This window comes from Carassius gibelio, chromosome B12, assembly GCF_023724105.1.
Source record: "Carassius gibelio isolate Cgi1373 ecotype wild population from Czech Republic chromosome B12, carGib1.2-hapl.c, whole genome shotgun sequence".
In the NCBI taxonomy this organism is placed as follows: Eukaryota; Metazoa; Chordata; class Actinopteri; order Cypriniformes; family Cyprinidae; genus Carassius; species Carassius gibelio.
The window spans coordinates 7,991,430-8,005,271 of record NC_068407.1 but is presented as its reverse complement, the minus strand read 5'-3'; the positions used below and the strand labels follow the sequence as shown (position 1 = coordinate 8,005,271).

General features: G+C 36.8%; 1 protein-coding gene across 3 annotated transcripts; it reads right to left on the bottom strand.

Moving 5' to 3' along the window:
• Positions 1-239: 239 nt before the first annotated feature.
• Positions 240-13,827, bottom strand: LOC127969202 (tudor domain-containing protein 1-like). Of its 3 annotated transcripts, none has more exons than XM_052571004.1 (25): positions 13,705-13,827; positions 12,584-12,758; positions 12,443-12,501; positions 11,958-12,042; positions 10,168-10,282; positions 10,026-10,089; positions 9,844-9,927; positions 9,584-9,763; positions 9,257-9,400; positions 8,999-9,167; positions 8,821-8,907; positions 8,558-8,734; positions 7,894-8,001; positions 7,582-7,752; positions 7,160-7,411; positions 6,942-7,076; positions 6,750-6,857; positions 5,169-5,339; positions 4,412-4,753; positions 4,154-4,270; positions 3,910-4,026; positions 3,298-3,465; positions 2,781-3,155; positions 2,306-2,343; positions 240-670 (listed from the first exon to the last, which is right to left on the bottom strand). In XM_052571004.1, the coding sequence occupies exons 2-25, from the start codon at positions 12,741-12,743 to the stop codon at positions 611-613; spliced, it is 3,486 nt and encodes a 1,161-aa protein (XP_052426964.1). In that variant the 5' UTR covers positions 12,744-12,758; positions 13,705-13,827; the 3' UTR covers positions 240-610. The 3 variants fall into 3 exon arrangements, with proteins under 3 accessions (XP_052426964.1, XP_052426967.1, XP_052426965.1); XM_052571007.1 differs by having other exon boundaries at positions 9,844-9,906; XM_052571005.1 differs by having other exon boundaries at positions 12,590-12,758.
• Between the last annotated feature and the right edge of the window lie 15 nt (positions 13,828-13,842).

Genomic DNA, 13,842 nt, shown 5'->3' with positions numbered 1-13,842 from the left:
TTTTCTTCCATGGAAAACTTAATTAGGGCTTGTTCACATTCATAGCTTTTTTTTCTTCATACAATAAAAGCAAATAGTGAACGGAGGCAGATATTCAATAAGTATGTGGCTCCTAAGAAAGATAGTCTTACTAGTCTGAAACTTGTGGATGAGTGAATGACAATAAATTGTGAAAAAGGTTCGCTCCTTTGCTAAATCCAGCCATTTGTAAAGGCTAGCATGACCATTAAATACGAGCATTCTGAAGAATTATTTATTTATTTTTTTTAATGAAGACACAAACAAAACTGGCCTTTGATAAACAAAAAACTGACCATGTAGAACTTGAAAACTGAATGGCAGTGCTGCATAATTCACGGTTAATAGTTTTTTCCTTTGGCTCAAGAAATAAAAAGCATTAACATTATGTAATAAAACCCCAACAATAGTAATATTGCTTCAATATAAGAAAAATAAAATACCCATGCCTTAATACGTATAAAATCTATTTTCTCAAGTGCTGATTTAAAGACTACAAACATGGTTTGACAAATGATACATCAACTCAAAAACTCAAAAGAACTCAGTGGCCATTTGTTTTGAACTTGACACTGAAGATCCTGATGGGTTACTATTTTGTTCCACCAACTTGTTTCACAAGGAGGAGAATCAATTTCTCGATGTGGTCAATCTGAAAGAGGGAAAGACATTTAAAAAACAAACTAAAATGACAGTCCTATTTGTGTCAACTATGAATATTGGCCTGTACTGGCTTTTAAAAAATAAAATACACGTGGACCTCAAAAAATTTGATTATCATGGAAAAGGTCTTTATTTTTTTGTAATTAATTTTTTTTTTTAACGAACTTTCTTATATTGTAGATTCATTGCACATATGATTTTTTTTTTTGTTTTAATTCTGATAGTTACGACTTACAGCTTAGGAAAATTAAAAATTCAGTATCTCAAAATTTGAATATTCCATTTTGAGCTTAATTAGTGTGATTAATTGAGTATAAATACTGAGTACCTCTTGAGGTAGTTTAGAACATGGAAACATTATTATGGGAAAGACTACTGACAGAAGACAATCATCAACACACTCCAGAAGTAGAGTAAGCCACAGAAGGTCATTGTTGAAAGGGCTGGCTGTTCACAGAGTGCTGTATCAAAATATATTCATTCAAAATTATATTGACGGGCAGGAAAAAGTGTGGTAGGAGAAAGTGCACAAGCAACAGGGATGACACAGCCTTGGGAAGATTGTCAGGAAAAGCAGATTCTTGGGAGAGCTTCACAAGGAGTGGAGTGAAGCCAGAGTAAGCGCATCAGACATCTTTAGGAAAAGGGCTACAGCTGTCACATTCCTAGAACCAAGCCTCTCCTGACCCAAAAAAAACATCAAAAGCATTTCACCTGGGGTAAGGAGAAAAAGAACTGGACTGTTGCTCAGTGGTCCAGTCCTCTTTTCAGATGAAAGTAAATTTAGCATTTCATTTGGGAATCAAGGTCTGGAGTCTGGAGGAAGACTGGAGTTGCACAGAATACACGCTGCTTCAAGTGTAAAGTTTCTGAAGTCAGTGATGATTCGGGGAGCTGTGATATCTGCTGATGTTGCTCCATTGTGTTTTATCAAGTCCAAAGTCAATGCAGCCAACTACCAGGAGATTTTGGAGCACTTTATGCTTTCATCTGCTGACAAGCTTTATGGAGATGATGATTCCATTTTGCAGCAGGACTTTAGCACCTGCCCATAGTGACAAAACCACTTCCAAGGGGTTTGCTGACCATGATATTACGGTTCTTGATTGGCCAGCCAACTCATCTAACCTGAACCTCACAGAGAATCTATGGGCTATTGTGAAAAGGAAGATAAGCCAAATCTGACAAGCAATACAGAGGAGATGGCCACTATCAAAGCAACCTGGGCTTCAATAACACCTCAGCAGTGCCACAGGCCGATCGCCTCCATGCCACGCTGCATTGAAGCAGTAATTCAGGCAAAACGAGCCCCAACCAAGTATTGAGTGCATAATTAACCCTGCTTTGGAGATCTTGTACAGTTCTGTTTTGTAAATCTTTTTTTGACTGATCTTTGAGATTTTTTTTTTTTTTTTTTTGAGATACTGAATTTTAAATTGTCCTTTGCTGTAAGTCACAACCATCAGGATACAAAAAAAAAAAAAAAAACTTTAAATATTTTCAGTTTGTGAGCAATGAATATAGAATATAAAGTTAGCTTTTTTGAATAAAATTACCAAAAATAAAATAACTTTTCCATGATAATCAAATTTTTTGAGATGCACCTGTTAATAAATTTCCAAACCTTTTGTATCAGCTCATGACAGCAGCATGTTTGAGGACCTGGAAGATAAAACAAAACTTGTGTAGATTCACAAAATCATTCATTTGCTTTTTAAAGCTCATACAGGTATATCAGGTTGCCACTTAAGAAACCAGCAGTTGGTCATGCGCCATGCCAAACCACTCAGAATATACGGTCACTGACTGCAAACCTCAATACTTTTTACAATGCTCAATATTTTATAAGTGATTTTATAAGTGCATACCACTTCAGTCATTATCTTGGACATGTTTGCTGAAATCAGACATAAAAATTTGACAACTGCTCTCCTGGATATGATGACAAGGCTCATTTTAAATAACACCTTTGTATTACAGCTGAGAACACCAGGTGGAACAGCACCTGTGCATCACAATTTCATTGCGCAAGCCCTGTAAATGCCTGAATTAATACATCTCTTGGCAATATGAATTCTGCTCAATGTTTACTTCCTCACCTGGTTGCACAAGCCTACCGCTGTCATTTAAAGGTGGGGCTTTATCTTCCAGGTGTGGTTTCTCAACGTTTGTAGATTGAGGATGATCTGTGGGCTTGATCGAGCTGACTGCATGTGTCTTCCTCTGATCTACATCCTTTTTCTCCTCAACAACAATGGCAGGTGGCTTTGAGTTAGCCTTGCTCTGTCCTTTCTGCAGAGCTCCAAGGATAATGGAATTAATGTCTGTGTCAGCCTGACCAGATTGCTGGGTAAGGGTTAACAGGTTGGAGGTCCCATCAAAGCCCTGCAGAGATGCCAGGACACCTCCGCTCAACTGAATCCCAAAGAGTTCCAAAACTTCAGTGGGCCACACTGTGGGGAAGTTCTCTTTACCTGTGAAGAAAAAAAAAAAACAGGATCATAACAATGACTCAACATAAATAAAATAAGAAATCTTAATCGGTCCTCTGACCTACAAGGGTTTTAATATTGGCAAGGATTTGTGCATGTAGAGGAGTTCAGGTGGTAAGCTTACCTGCCAGTGAACATCTGACGATTTGGAATGGATGCTGGAGAAGTTCTTTGGTGATGGGAAGGATACTGGTGACAGGGACTGTCTCCATGTTACCATAATCGGCATAAATTATATGTGCATGCTTGCTTGTTACCTCCAACACAACTGCTCGGTACCAATTTTTGTCACCTGAATGATCATAGTTGAATTTTTAAGAATGCAACAAATTAATCTTTACCTATTACTTTAAAGAGTTATTTTGGAATGTTTTATTACGAATACCTGCTTAACTAAGTATATTATAGTATAGTAATTTTGTCATGAAACCATGAACTAATGTCATGAAAGTTAAACTATATCATTTATTTGCAAAAATATATATAAATTTCCAACTGTGTAAAAGTCAGTGCTGCCATTTTTTTTTATCAACTTTTTTCCTTCTTGTTGAAAGAAATTATATTTTATTCGGCAACAAAATACTTATGGACCCCAATCTTTTGAAAGGAAGCATAAGCTATAAAATACTGCTGGTTCTTTAAAAATATTTACTATATAGATTAGACATCATGTAAAGTTGGGGATTCCATCTATTTAAACTAGTATTAGAAATCCATAGGTGAAAGTGAAACTGACCGGAGAACTGTGCACAACAAGCTGCTCCTGGTAAAGTGGGGCACTGATTGAGGATTGGGTGTTTGCTGCAGTACTTCGCAACATCAGTCATAACAGTCTTCAGACCCTCTACATTCACTGGGGAAACAAAATCAGTTGAATATAAAGCATGATAATTCTAATGGCCATGCTATGATAGTTAATACAACATTGATCATAGTTGTCTAGCTAGACTTTGTGCTTTAAATGTAATACAAGTGCAAACCTTGTCCAGGATTCATTATGTAAAAGAGACTAGGGCTGATCACTGCTGCCACCCTCGGTTGGAAAGTGTCAGTGCAAGACAGCTCCAATGTTTTCCAGTTCAAAGGAAAAGAGCCAACTATATGACAGTAAACATTTAATTATTCACAAGAACAAAAAAAAAAGCTTGCATTTGACTAGTAATAGCAATAACAAAACAGTTTTGATACGTTACTTAAAGCATATATAAAAGTTTTTAGCATCAGTTATGCTAACTTACTTGATGAGGTTGAATCTTCTGTGTCTTTGGCAACTCCCTTGTTCACTTTCAAAGGCTCTTTAGCAGGTGGATTCTGATCAGTGGGTTTAAGGGTGGGAAGATCCTCAATCTGATTGGTTGGTTTAGCTGGCTGCAATGGAGGCTGGTTCACCTGTCCACAAGGTTTAGCTAGGTGCTCTGAGATTAGCACAGCAGCAATGCTTTGTCCAGAGATCTCCAGATCCACCCCATAACCCTTCTCAGTGATGGACAGAACTTTGCCACTCAATGGCTGACCAGCACAGAGACCCTGAAACTTATGCACTGCCTCTTTAGTCCACTGACCCTCCACTGGTTCCACTCCTGCACACATATGTACAATGCATTTAAATTTTAATATACAGAATTCATACTTGCATACTGAGAATACTAAACCCCAACCGATATATTGTTTTGCCGATTTTATCAGCGGATTTGAGCCTATCCCATATATATCGGTGAATATGAACAAACACCGACTTACAGCGCATTCAGGCTATACATTTCTTTTTATTAGTATACATATTCCCTGGGAATTGAACCCACAACCTTAAGCGCTGCTGATGCAATCCTCTACCACTGAGCCACAGGAACACTAAGCCAGAGTTTTACTCCCTAATATCGGTATCGGCCCCCAAAAACCCATATCGGTCAGGCTCTAGAGAATACATATTTGTTTACTGTATGTTAATGAGTGGAAAACATAATTTACAAACAGACAGCAAAGGAGAAAGCAAACCTGCAAGCCAGCAACGAATTGCTTGGAAAGGCAGTTTGAGCAGGTTTGGTGTGATGGCCTTTAGATGTGCTGCCTCCACCTCACAGGAGTTCCCATAGTCCACAAAATAAACTCTGGCCTTACCCTCTCCACACACTTCTAATACCATGGCCCTGTACCAGTGAGCATCTCCTAAAAAAAAAAAAAAAACATTGAAAATCGTTTTTGTACAATAGTCTGTCTTGTTTTCTCAAAATTTTATTTTATTAAGCAAGGATTAGGGTTGCATAGTGGGGGAACATTTCTAGAAACTTTCCAAACATTTCTGAAAGTTTAAAAAAAAATTTAAAAAAAAAATCCCAGAAAGTTTCAAACATTTATGGAAAGTTTCAATAATTATATCAGCATTTTCCACCCATTTGCAAGCCAAGCAAGGATACATCAATTTAATGAAAATTAACCGTAAAGACTTTTACAAGACATTGTTGCACATTATTTCTATTTTAAATAAATGCTGTTCTATTGAACTTGTATTTATAGAAACAGAAAACATTATACAATATTACCATTTGTTACAGTATTTTTAAAATCACAAATGGAGCCTTGATTTTCGCGTCTGCCGCCCGAGTTGAAAAATGTGGACTTTGGCGTCAATTCGCGCCGCGTTAACCAATCAGGAGCCTGCAAGAGTCACTCATTCAACAGTATGTTCCTGCAGCCTCTGGTTGTGCAGGAATACCCTTCTCCACTCATTCAACAAACAGGAACGACTGATGTTGTCAGTGAGCAGTCAACCGGAGCTATATGACAAAAGTTCATATTTCTATAGAGACAGGAATAAAAAGGACCTATATATATATATATTAAAAAAAACATAATAGATAAATTGAATAAAGGCCAAAGATAAGAAACGTTTAATTTTAACCCAAACAAATTATATTTTATCTTGAACCACTAAAGAGACATCAGAACCAGCGGCAAATGTCAGAAGATTTAGCCGAGGTGAGGCTGCTCTCGGCGGATATATGATGATGGATCTCCCGCTGATCGCATGGAGCTCATCTCCGAGATCGGCGAAACACATTTTTTAAATTGACCCTGTCATTATAAATAAACCGCGTATTTGAGTTTAAAACAACTACATTCTCACCTGAAATACTTTTAAAACTACATTTCATGACACAATAACAGTAATATTTTGAAAATTATCGGAATAAAAATGGCGGTTGAAAATGCTGCGTGAACTCAGCTGGCAGAAGCCCCCCCATGACGCGAATTCGCGTCTGTTGAGAAGTTAATTTCACGCGCGAATGAAGCTAATTACTCGCGCGAATAATCTCAAAATGGTCATGCGGCAAACTAGATGCAAATTTTACGCTCTATTCGCGTTTGGTGTGAACACAGCATTAGGCTATGTTTGCAATTAAAGGCTCATTATAATGATGGTTTATTGATAAACGCACGCTAAGTCTACTAATGCTTAAAATGAACGACTACTACTGGACCAGAAAAATCCTTAGTTGAGTACAGCCATACTTTTTGGTTTGTTTCTGTTACTTTCATTGTAAGTGTGTTTGCTTCTGAAGGTTGAATCAGTATCACCTGTAAATAGAGCACAACATGGTTCTCCCACAGTGGGGGTGAAGGAACCTCTCTCCAATTCACAGTGCTTCATGAGCTCATAGGACAGCTCTGTCAGGATTTGTGCATCTGCCAGACACAATACTTAATATCAAACACATATGTAATGAGACCCATAAAACAGAAAAAAATAATACTGATGGACAACCGCACCTGCTTTGCTGTAGTTGTAACAGTAAAATTCATCAAGGCTCTTCAGACTACTGATTACCAGCTCCACCTTCTGGCCATCAAAGGGAAGTTCAGCACAAGTCCAAACCATTTTCTCAACAACAGGTGGACTCAGGGCTAATAAAATAAAATGTGAGTAAAATACACACACATATAATTTTTTAAAATGATCCTTTAAAAAATAAATGATTTTCACTCACAGGGCATTTCAGGGAAGGAGGCTTGAGTCGGTTCATGTTTCTCTGTCTCCATACTTTCAATGGCAGCATAACCCATGTTAACTAACACCTCAGCGGCATTGGTCTGAGGGTCACTGGACTCATCAATCATGGACACCAGTGCCCTACCATCCTTCTTACCCAGAATCTCAACTCGAATGAAGCGGTTGCAAACTAGGCGTTTCACCATCAAAATGGCCTCCTCTGACCAGGTGCCTGTTGGACACTTTATACCTAAAGCAATATGAATGTTAAAGGGTTAAGGTGAGTAATTATTGACAGAACTTTAATTTTTGAGTGAACTATCCCTTTAATGAATCAAGAAACAAACCTTTTGCTCTGCATATACAGATTTGCATGCATGCACAAAATTAGAAATCAGTGAATGAAACATTGTACTGTACCTGCTAGAGAACAAGGGATTGCTTGAGTTGCCAAAGACAGCAACTCTTTGTTGATTGGTCGTAGGCGATTTAACTCAACTTCCTCAGAGTTACCAAAGTCTATGTATCCAACACACACACGATCTTCCGAGGAATATGCGAGAACTTTAGCTCTATACCACTGGTTGTCTTCTGTAATACATGGAGATCCGTTCAGAAGACATCAAATTTATTTGTTTTTATTTTATTCAAGTGCACCCAATCCCTTACACCGAATGAGAAGGAGCACTATGGACATTTGGACATGAATCAAAAAGGAAAGAGAAATCTGACCAGAGAAAAGCGAGCAGCAGACAGTTCCTGGAGCAGGTCTGAAGTTCTCACTGGCTGGAGTGTTTGAGCAGTGCTCCCTTAAGTTCACCTGCAACTGCTGGATTACACCTAAATACACGAAGAATGCATCATACACTGAACCTAATGAAAGTACAGGATATACTTTATAAAGACAGGAAACGACAGATGATACTAAAATACTGCAACAAGCTTAAAAAAATTCCCATAATTTAAAAAAATTAACACATTCAGCAAGGATGCATTAAATTGATCACAAGTGACAATTAACAACATTTATAATATTACAGGAGATTTTTATTTCAAACAAATGGTGTTCTTTTTATTACACAAAAAAGTATTGCTTCTACAAATATAAATCAGCACAAATAAGCATAGTTGAATGATTTCTGAAGGATCATGTGACACTGAAGAATCTATGAATATAAATGTTGTATTACTGTATTATTAATTGTATTAAACATTGACAATATTATTGTTTTAACTGCAGTTAGATCCAATAAATGCAGCTTTTAAATGCAATTTTTAAATGAAAAAATTACAATTTAAATAACTTTTCAGTGGTAATGCATGTATAATAAATGTCATGTAGTAATAATGACATGGAGATAAAACTGTGTTTTATACCGAGTTGCAGAAAACTCACTCGTATTTTCAAGCTTTTGACAGAGAATCTCTGAGGGAGACTGGAGGTGGGTGACAACAGCAGTGAATGTGTCACCCACTCCCTGAGTCAATGGCTCTGGAGGCCTGGCGTCAGAGTTCTCATTCTTTCCTCCAGACAAGCGCTTGAAGTTCTCAAAGGATGCCGTCATCAATGAATCTGAAGGAAGATGCAAATAGACGGAGATGAAAAACAAAGAATGGAGGGAAACATTTCATAAAAGACAAGATAAAGAAGCCTCTCACTGATGTCGTGTTCAGTCTGTAGTTTGACAGAAACATCTTCCTTTACAGCATACCCCTGCTCTATCAGGAAAGTGCTCATGTATTTACCTGTGAAACAAAATTAGATCTATTTAAGTCTTGTGCATTTCACACGAAACTCTCCAAACAGCCACACTGCAATGAAACATGAATACCATACCAAGAGTGCTTAGAGGAACATCTACAGCAAGCAGAGCTCCATCATTCATGATATCCAACACTGTGAAAGTGAGAATCTTTCCAGCAATTAACTGCCTTACAGCAATAGTGCATTCGCCAGTCCAACTTCCTGTCAGAGGCTTTACCCCAGCAACACAACACTGCAAAGCCTGTCAGACACATAAATGCATGACATAGTGGCATCATCAAAGTATTAAATTATAATAATAATGTATTATGAAAAGGAGATACAACTCACAAATGGTGGTGCAGCATCAATGTTCTCGAAGAGAGGCCTTATGTTGTCAAATGTAACATTCTCCTCATTTCCAAAGTCGATGTAAAACACACTGGCAACTCTGCGGGCCACATCAACTGACTGAACCTCAGCTCGATACCAGTTCTAAATCAGCATGAAAGACCAAACGGAGCATTAGAATATTCACTACAATCTAAGTTTTTAAATTGATGATACCATTGTCCTGTTAAGCAGTCCACTAATACACAGGAACAAAAATGATAAAAAAATAAAAAAGAACCAAGACAAACGTAACAAATTTAACAAAAAAATAAAAAATTGCCTCACCCGATCAAGAGAAAATTTTACTCCACAGAGCTCCCCAACTTCAGGCTTGTACTCAGCAGCAAATGAAGTGCTATAAGCCTTCTGGAGCTCTTTGGTGATGTTTTTCAGGGACTCCATCATCTCTGCTGACTGCAGGTGAATGGAAAATTCCCCAGGGCTCCTCAAATCAATCACTGTACCCTGCAAAAAAGATCCACTGTGAGCCACAATATCTGTTTTATGGGGCACAAACCAATATAGACCCAAATTATGAGAATTACCTGCATCTCAGATCCTTTAGAAACAACATTCTTGCGCAAATCACGTCGATACATTCTCTTTGGCTGTACATCAACACAGATTTCCTTTATTAAAAAAATAAATAAAAGTGATGCCTGCTTATGAAGGAATTAGATGGAATAACTAACTATTGTAAAAGTCACTATAGCAACCAATGAAATACCTTAGCTTGAAGGCCACCAAGTCCATTTCCACTTGGCATAGGTGTGGATTCCTTCGTTTTCTCACTGATTGAAAAAAAAAGGCAACCATTACAAATGATCATGTAAATGACACTAATATTGAGAAAACATCCCTGCTAGTACCTGGCAACTTCTGAGATGCTAGCTTTGCAGACATGTCGATGAGCTTTCCAATCCTGAGATTGACAAGCTACAGAACAGTAGCATGTTTTTTTACAACGAGTGCACTTGAAATTTCCTAAAGAGGATATAAAATAATTATCACAAATGACCTACTCATTCTACTCATCAAAACATTTAAAAGGGATAAGGCACCAGTAACAGTGGACAGGACTCTTTCACATATGCACTGCAAAAAAAAAAAAAATTGTTTTCCATTACAACTGATCTATAATAAAAAAATTATAAAAAAGTATTGTGTAAAAAAAAAAAAAAAAAAAAAAAAAAAAAAAAAGTGTGTGATAGACAATCTTGGGGAAAGTTACTGTTAAAAGTATTGCATTACAATATCACATTACTCCCTGAAAAAGTATCTTATTACATTACTTACCGGTAGTTACTTTTTATGGAAAGTAATGTTACGTTACTTTTGCGTTACTTCGCATTACTTTTTAAATATGAGTAGGGCTTAATTGTTTTTAATAGAAGTAGTACTATTTATAGCAAATGTAAATGCCCTTTCACACCAAAAAGAGCTATGAATAAACCGCAGGCTGAAGAAAAAGTACATATGCTTCTGTACAGTAGAACACAGGAGAAGAAGGTTCAACACTCTTCAGCAATAAAAACAAAACATTGAAGCACAATTGTCAGTTTATCTAAAGTCATTTTTGCTTATTAGTATGGCTGAACTGGATCATAAAAGGGGAGCAGCAAAGATATTATTTAATAAAACGGGATTACCGTTAAAAAATAACCAATCAGAGCTGCGGTCCATAACTTTGTTTGTGTTCAAAATGTAGAAAAATGTATATAATAAGCGAGTACACCATGAATCCATTTTCCAAACCGTGTTTTTGGCTTGTCCTGAATCACTAGGGTGCACCTATAATAAGTGTTTATATTCAGACTATTTTAGATTGCTTCGGGGGTACCGCGGCGGAGTAACCCAGTACCTTTGTGATTCTTCATAGACATAAACAGAGAGAAGTAGTTCCGGCTACGATGTTCTTCAGCAAGACACAAGCAGTTCTGTTTATTAACCGCTAGAGCGTCAAAAGTTTCCTACCGCAGCTTTAATGCACATTCACATTTAGTCTAGCACTACATGTTCACACAAGTACACACAACGCCTCTGTACTTCAGAGTTCTCCCAATATGGGGACAGGAGACTTGTCAGTCAATAAATGGGAAAAAGTAACTCAGATATTTTCTTGTAAATTAAAAAGTAATGCGTTACGTTACTAGTTAACTGATTACGTAACTCGTACCCCCAACATTGGTGATAGAATGGAGTATATGTTTTAATTAACATGAGAGGATCATATAAAATAAACTAACTGTCATATGCATGTACGCCATCATATCCATTTATTTTATTTATTTTTATTAATCTTTACACTTTCATGTAAACACTGCAAGTGGTGTTTGTTGGGGAAATCAATTACTTTAAAATGCATGTACGATGTATTACTCCAATAAATATTTTAAAAAAAATTGTATACTTAAAACAAGACAAATCTGTCAATGTGGTAAAGAACAAAAGCTTAGATTTTGTTTTACACATATACTAAATTTGATCGCATTTTCTAAATATCTTAAGTAGTTTTATTTCTCAAGTAAATGTATCCTGATTTAACAATGCCAATTTAGATATTTGTACTGGAAAACAATACAAAATAGTGTCAAAATCATGTTTGCAGTGTTACAAAATGAAAAAATTATGAATACTGAAATAAAGCAAAGTAACCTACCCTGGTGACTGCAGTAATTGCACAACTTTACCAGCGGGCCCACCATAGACCCTGCTGTCTGTGGGGGAGACAAAAAATCTCCACACTGCAGAAAAATGAAACATTTTAACTACTACAGAATGCTCTCTGATCTCTGCCTAAAGGGATAGTTCATCCAAATATGAAAATGCTGTTATTATTTGTTCCAAACCTGTATGAATTTATTTCTTCTGCTGAACACTAAAGAAGTAATTCTGAAGAATGTGGGTAACCAAATAGTTTCTAGTCCCCATTAAGACAGGTTTGAAACAACTTGATATAAGTGATATTTCGTTCTGGGTGCACTAACCCTTTATAGCCAATGTCAAAGTGTTGAGAAATATTAGGTTTAAAATTTATATATACATATATTTTTGTAATAATTACATGCGCGCGCGCGTGTGTGTGTGTGTGTGTGTGTGTATATATATATATACACACACACACCGACATTATCACATACATACATTCTGACTGTTTTTTGCCGAAATCACATTTTCCTTTCTAACGGCATCACCCACAGCACCTAAAGAAGTGGAAAAGAGCATTATCTAGGACAGTGCTTTTTTTTTTTTGACATTCATGTGTAATTTTCAAAAACACCTTACCCATACCATCTAGAATGTCACTTGCTAGCAGATTTTCTTGAGCAAGCTCATGAAATGTTGGTGCTGGGCCTCTAGGAGTGTTAAGTGAACTCGGTCCAGTCGCAGGTCTCCTCAAAGGGAGATTCGGTCTTATTAGGGTCTGAGTAAAGGCTCGATTCATTCTTCTTCAGTCCTACTGTGAGGCGAAATACATTGTTAATCAGTACCACTGGTCATTGTGTTCGTATTTGGGATAATAATGCAAGGCTAGTCAATTCTGCTGCTGGAGAGTCAACTTCCTGCAGAGTCTAGCTCAAACTCAGCTACAGTAAGGTTACACCTGTCTGTCATTTTTAAAGCAAAACCATAGACCTTCATTAGCTGGTTCAGGTGTGTTTGATTAGAGCTTCAGAAGTAACGTATCTAACTACCTTTCTAATCTTTTTGTATTTTATTTTCATTTATTATGCAATTGTATATGTATGTGTGTGTGTGTGTGTGTGTGTGTGTGTTTATGTATGTGCAAAGACATCTAACTAGCTTGCTCTATTCTTTTATATTTTTTATTCTATATGTTTTCTTTTTATTTATTATATTATTTAAAATCCCATGCTACGTGTACTATGTTAACCTAACTGAGACTTGTTATAGCACTTATATATCATTGCTCTTTTTGTTGTTTTTGATTGCTTCCACTGTCTTCATCTGTAAGTCGCTTTGGATAAAAGCGTCTGCTAAATGAATAAATGTAATGTATGTAAATGTATCTCAAACAAGAGCTCTCACACGATGTTTAACGCATGTGGTGGGTCACGTATGTTCTGGCATAAGTTCCTTCTGGTTTTGTATGTCAATTTACAAAATACATTCCTAGATAAAACTCACATTATATTCTCTGAAATAACTACAAAATACAGTGATATTAATATATTTATGGCAGTATTAATTCTGAGAACAACCTAATGCTGTTCACATCTCACGTGGCTTGCTGCTAGGTAAATCGACATATCACGTTTATTGTTCACGTGTCGTATACACTGATCTATAATATATAATACCATTTAGTTTGTTAAATTTGTTGGGTAAGACTTAATACGTCATATGGATAAATACTTAATAGGGAAAGTATGTAAGAACTTTACCGAATATTTTAAGCGGAGATGAAGGATGTTCCTCACTTTGTCAGGAGCAGTCGTCGCGCAGTAAAATGAACTCAGTGCGCATGCTCAATTGAACGACCTTGCTGTGACCTCACGGCTTCACCACGTGACTGAGGAACT